This window comes from Oncorhynchus kisutch, linkage group LG7, assembly GCF_002021735.2.
Source record: "Oncorhynchus kisutch isolate 150728-3 linkage group LG7, Okis_V2, whole genome shotgun sequence".
Lineage (NCBI taxonomy): Eukaryota > Metazoa > Chordata > Actinopteri > Salmoniformes > Salmonidae > Oncorhynchus > Oncorhynchus kisutch.
Window position 1 is genome coordinate 51,752,686 of NC_034180.2, and position 6,113 is coordinate 51,758,798.

A 6,113-nucleotide genomic window follows, 5' to 3' on the forward strand; every position below is an offset into this window, starting at 1 on the left:
AACATCTACCATGACTACTGGATGTTTCAATTCTAATAAATAACAAAACAAGCCACACTGTAACAACAATATTGCTTTTTAATAAATTTGCAAACAAAAATGACATCATCAAACATCACTGGCCTGACTTGAGCAGCTCTGCCCGGGGATGGAGCCAGCAACTTAGCTGCTACCGGTCCGGTCCAGGCTACCTGCAGACCTCCTCCCAGACCTCCTTTTCAGCACCTCCCCTTAACAGGAGAGGTGGTGGAAATGATCAGAGTTGCATTCAACTTGAATAAAGATGAGAAACTCTGGTCTGTGGAGCCACTGGTTTGAGGGGAGGACTTCTGTTGAAACCATTTCCATTTTTGGGATGTTTTCTAGGACAGTAGAGGTGGTGATCAGAGATGAATTCAACTAGGATAAAGATGAGAATCTCTGCTCTGGGGAGGAGGGTCACTGACCTTCGATGGTTTGTTGCCTGATAAAGAGGATACTTGCTGGCTAGAGGAGACTATAATGTTTTGAGGAGGAAATGTGGCTTGATGACTTAAAGAGGAGGAGGAATTATTGGGCGACACTTTTAATTACCAACGTAACCTCAGTGGAACTGTGGCTTCATCGAGTTCCAGCTCTAGGCAGACAGCACATCAGGAAGGCTGTAAGACATCACAGAGACAGGTAAGTATCTATATATTTACATGTGTGTTGCATGTACACTAAACCCTCACATTTGAATAATGTCACTTTTTAAAGTGATGACATGTATATTAACAGTGTAAAACTTGAATAGATGTTTAAACATTCTTTACCCCATCTTAATTCTCTTCCAGATGCTTGGCTTTTTCTTGTTGTTGGAGGTTGGCTCTGATGTTTCAACCTCTTCTGGAGCTTCTAGCTGCTGGCTGTCTGGCCCCCCCTGATGGTTCTCTGGCCCCTCCTGCTGGTTCTCTGAACTCCCCTCCTGGTTCTCTGCCCATGCCTGTTGCCTCCTTGGCCCCTCCTGCTGGCCATCTCCAGATGCAACAGGCTCTTGGCTTACTTGTTGGCCTGTCGCCCACCCCGGCAATTCCTGACCGTGGTTGTAGTCGTGGCTGTGTTGGGTGGTTGGACACCGGGTGATGTACTGGGTGCTGAACTTCTGGATTTGCTCATCAGCCTCCAGATTAATCTGCTCCAGGTACTTTTCCTTCATCTTCTCCCTCTCCTCCTTCAGTTGTTGATGAGTGTGTTTTTTAAGCAGCGACTGCACTCTCCACTGCTTATTGAAATCCTCCAACTTCTTCCTTCTCTCCTCAGCCTTCAGCAGCTCCTTCCTCTTCTCCCTCTCTCTCTCTGCCCGGGTCATGGTTAGCCTTATGGGTCCAGGGATGACTGGAAGGAGAGAAGAAGTAGAGTTCTCATTCAACTTAGTGGATCTGAAGTCAACTTAAATGTAATGGACACAGGGAATTAGGAATAGAAAACCCAGTTGGATCTCAATGATTCTTTACTCTTCTCATTTGAGCATGGCATGGAATTAGTTAATAAATGTAAATAATTCCCCTCCCGAATTGACCTGACCCAAAGTTTAACATGAGTCCCAAATGGCACCTATTCTTTGTAAAGTGCCAGGCCCTAGGCATATGCGATTGCTTAGGTTCCCATGGCAACTAGGGGCCCCCTGACCCCCCAAAAACCTTTTTTGGTCAAATTACCCAGGGGCCTTGAACTACAGTGAGCCCCCATTAATTTTGTTAGTCAATTTCATTCAGATATTATCTTAACATGCCATAAGTCATGGCAAAATGTGGAGAATTGAAGGAAATAGATTTCAAAATGGCTAATTCTTCTCTCCACCCCATGGCAAAATGTGTAGAATTGAAGGAAATAGATTTCAAATGGCTAATTCTTCTCTCCGCCCCATGGGAAAATGTGTAGAATTGCAGCAAACTTGCTTAAAAAATGCAATATGTTCGCTACGCCGCGTTGCAAAGTGTAGATTGGGAGGAAATGTAGTCAAAAACCTGAACAAAATGTTTCTTAGGGCCTCAAAAGGCTATGATGCACTACTTTAGACCAGGGTCATTGAGATCCAGTTGAGTTTTCCATTCTAAATTCCCTGTGTACATTACATTTAAGTTGATACCAGATCAGCTTGACCATTTTGGACAGTAGTTTTATATTGAAACAATGATGCAACATGATGACTGGTGTGGAACGTATGTGTGTAGAGGAGACTACAGAGGATGATGTCATAAGTAGAGGGAAAACAGGTCTTACCTATGTGGACGATCTTATCGCCCTCCTCAGCTTCTCTCTGACAGGTTCTCTCTATCTTTTTGAGGTTCCTCTTCTCCCACTTCTTGTTTACCCAGCCCACAGCTCTCCTTCGGATACTTTTATCAGGTGGGAGAATGTCCACCTTGTCATCTTCCTTCTCCTCCTCCTCTTCAGTGTCCTCTAAGTCACCCCTCTTGTACTCAGGGATCTCCCTTCTTTCCTCTTCCACCATCTCCTCTTTTTTCTTTACCTCTAAAATCTTCTCTTTCTCTCTGATTAAAGCTAAATGGCCTTCAATGGCTCTCTTTCTCTGCTCCTCTCTCTCTTCCTCTCTCTGTCTCTCCTCCTCTCTTAGTCTGAACATTTCTTTCTGTCTAGCAATTTCAATGTCTTGTTTTCTATCCTGCTCCTCTTGTTGTCTTGCCCTCTCCTGTTTTCTTTCCATCTCCAGCCGTCTTTCCTCCTTCTCCCTCCTGATTTGTTGTCCTCTTTCTATGTGTTCTCGTTCCCCCTTCAACACTTCTAACCTCCTCTCTTTACGCCTATTGAAGACTTCCCGTGCTTTTGCTTTAACATTAACTACTACATGTTTCTTCATGCTTACTTCCTTTCCTCTCTCTTCTCTTTCCCTGTACACTTCCTCTGCTTCCTTAATCACTTCCTGCTTTTCTTCCATCTCTCTCTCCTGTTCTATCTCCAGTTCATTCTGTCCCTCAATTTCCCCCAATATATTTTTCTGCCCCTCCTTTCTTCTTCCTGCTTCCTCCCTTTCTCTCATAATCATATTTTCTCTCTCCATCTCTTTCTGTTGCTGATCTCTTAATTCCATCTCTCTCTGATTCTCATTGTCTTTCTCCCTTTCTTTCTCCTTCTCCTTTTGTTTCTGTCTCTCCTCTTGTTGTTGTCGTCTCTGTATCTCTTCTATCTCTCTCTGTCTCTTGTTCTCCCTCTCTCTTCCCTCCTTCTCCATGTCAATTTGCTTCTGTTTCCATATATCTTCTTCTTGATCTCTCTCAAACGTTCTGTTTCTCTCCTCTTGTTGTTGTCGTCTCTCTTTCTCACCTATCTCTCTCTGTCTCTCTTCTTCCCTCTCTCTTTCTTCCTCTTCCATCTCTATTTGCTTCATTTTACATCTTTCTTCCTCAATCTCTCTCTGTCTCTCTTCTTCTCTTTCCATCATTTTCTGTCTCTTCTCCATTCTCTTCCTTTTGATCTCCCTCTGTCTCTCTTTCTCCCTTTCTCGTTCTTCCTCTTCCATCTCTATTTGCTTCTGTTTACATCTTTCTTCTTCAATCTCTCTCTGTCTCTCTTCTTCTCTTTCCATCATTTTCTGTCTCTTCTCCATTCTCTTCCTTTTGATCTCCCTCTGTCTCTCTTTCTCCCTTTCTCGTTCTTCCTCTTCCATCTCTATTTGCTTCTGTTTACATCTTTCTTCTTCAATCTCCCTCTGTCTCTCTTTCTCCCTTTCTCGTTCTTCCTCTTCCATCTCTATTTGCTTCTGTTTACATCTTTCTTCTTCAATCTCTCTCTGTCTCTCTTCTTCTCTTTCCATCATTTTCTGTCTCTTCTCCATTCTCTTCCTTTTGATCTCCCTCTGTCTCTCTTTCTCCCTTTCTCGTTCTTCCTCTTCCATCTCTATTTGCTTCTGTTTACATCTTTCTTCTTCAATCTCCCTCTGTCTCTCTTTCTCCCTTTCTCGTTCTTCCTCTTCCATCTCTATTTGCTTCTGTTTACATCTTTCTTCTTCAATCTCTCTCTGTCTCTCTTCTTCTCTTTCCATAATTTCCTGTCTCTTCTCCATTCTCTGTCTTCTGATCTGTCTCTGTCTCTCTTTCTCCCTCTCTCTTTCTTCCTCTTCCATCTCTATGTGCTTCTGTTTGCGTCTCTCCTCTTCTTCTTCTCTCTCCATCTTCTTCTTCTCATCTTCTTGTTGTCTCTGTTTTGGTGTTTTCTCCATTCTCTTTCTTTCTACCTCTTTCTGTTTGTTGTGCTCACCCTCCATCTTCTCCTCCATGTACATTTGGTTCTGTTTCCATTTATATTTGTCTGTTTCCATATTTTCTAATTCTATCTGCTGTTCCTTGATTTTCTTGAAGACTTCCTCCAATTCAGACGTCTTTTTGTCATTGATGAGGTCTGTCTCCATCTCCATCTCTCTCTCCACTCTATTTTTCATCTCCTCTTCACTTCGTCTCCAATCATTTTCTCTCTCTCTGTCTCTATCAAATGTTCTCTCTGGTTCAGTCTCGTCTTTCCATCTAATCTCTTCTTTCATTCTCACAACCTCTCTGTCTAACACTAGTACATTTTGGTGAACCTGTTTCACTCTCTCATTCTGTCTTCTAAACGCTTCTTTCGCTCTTTCAAATTTGATTTTGTATTGAATCTCTTTTGTTGTCATATCTTCTTTCAGTCTCTCAACCTCTCTCTCTAACTCTTTTACCTTTTCGTTAACCAGTTTGACTTTCTCATTCTCTCCAATACGCATGTCTCTTTCTCTTTCAAATATGATTTCCTTCTCAATCTCTTTCAATCTCTCAATCTCTCGTTCTAACACTTTTATCGTTTCTTCTGCCTGTTCCACTTTCTTCTTCATTTCTTGTCTTTCCGATTCTGCTTTTCTCTCACGTTCCATCTCCCTTTCTCTCTCTTTTTCCCTCTCTCTTTCCCTCTCTCTTCCTGTTTCAATAGGTTTGTGGTTCCAGGCCAGTCTTGGTCGCTGATCCTCCATGACTTTCTGCCATAGCCTCAATCTCTCAATCTCTTGCTTCATTTTAAAAGGTGAAATTAGTGATAATCTATGACCAAGACATACTTTCAAAGGATTTGCAGAGAACGATACACAGAAATACAACCTAGAGCTAGGTAATTGAATCAAACACTGGACAACATCAATAGCAGGGTCATTTTGATCAATTCATCTGGACAATTCATTCTCAATTAATGTATTGACATGGTTTGAAAAAATTACGAGACATTTTATGGTATCAATGTCCACAATGTGTACAAATACAAACACACAACCTTCTTGCCCATTCAGTTAGGGGTTTGAGAAATTCCGATTACAATTTGTGTGATGTTACAACAATGTTGCCTCTGATGTTTATGCTTGTAGAAATTACTCCTACAAATGATGCTTCACTAATGCAACTATTTACAACCTTCACAGATACAGTTATCAACAACAACAACAGTAATGACGTTAATAAGGAAGTGGATATTCAACCGGCAGAAGAAAGGCATAGGGGTTGAGATAAATGAAGGTTAGGTTCAGGACCTAGGGTTGGGTTAAGGTAAAGGTTAGGTATAGTTTCAGTGAGGTTAAGGTAAGGGTTAAGGAAAGGAATAAAAGTTAACATTAGGTTAGCGTACCGCTGTCTGCCACTATTCATTTTAAGCTGGGTAAATATACACTGCCTTTTAATAATAACAATGACATGTCTTACGTGGGCCAGTTGTAGGTCCACCATCAGTAGATCCAGCAGTTGTTTGAGTCTGTGGATCTCCTGCAGTTTTCTCTGGTGCTCCATTGCTTCTGTGGCTCTCTCTGCTTCCCTCTGTCTATCTGCCTCCCTCTGTCTCTCTGCTTCCCTCTGTCTCTCTGCTTCCCTCTGTCTCTCTGCTGCTCTCTGTCTCTCTGCTTCTCTCTGTCTCTCTGCATCTCTCTGGCTCTCTGCTTCTCTCTGTCTCTCTGCTTCTCTCTCTCTCTCTGCATCTCTCTGGCTCTCTGACTCCCTCTGGCTCTCTGCCTCCCTGTGGCTCTCTGCCTCCCTCTGGCTCTCTGCCTCCCTCTGGCTCTCTGCCTCCCTCAGTCTCAGGATCTCAGCCTTCCACTCTGTCATTATACCCCTTTCTACTCTTCTTCTCCT

General features: G+C 42.6%; 1 protein-coding gene across 1 annotated transcript; it reads right to left on the reverse strand.

The window, feature by feature from the left end:
• Positions 1-790: 790 nt before the first annotated feature.
• On the reverse strand, positions 791-3,063 carry LOC116374602 (trichohyalin-like). The gene is made up of 2 exons (XM_031828094.1): positions 2,245-3,063; positions 791-1,356 (listed from the first exon to the last, which is right to left on the reverse strand). The coding sequence occupies exons 1-2, from the start codon at positions 3,041-3,043 to the stop codon at positions 791-793; spliced, it is 1,365 nt and encodes a 454-aa protein (XP_031683954.1). The 5' UTR covers positions 3,044-3,063.
• Positions 3,064-6,113: the final 3,050 nt, after the last annotated feature.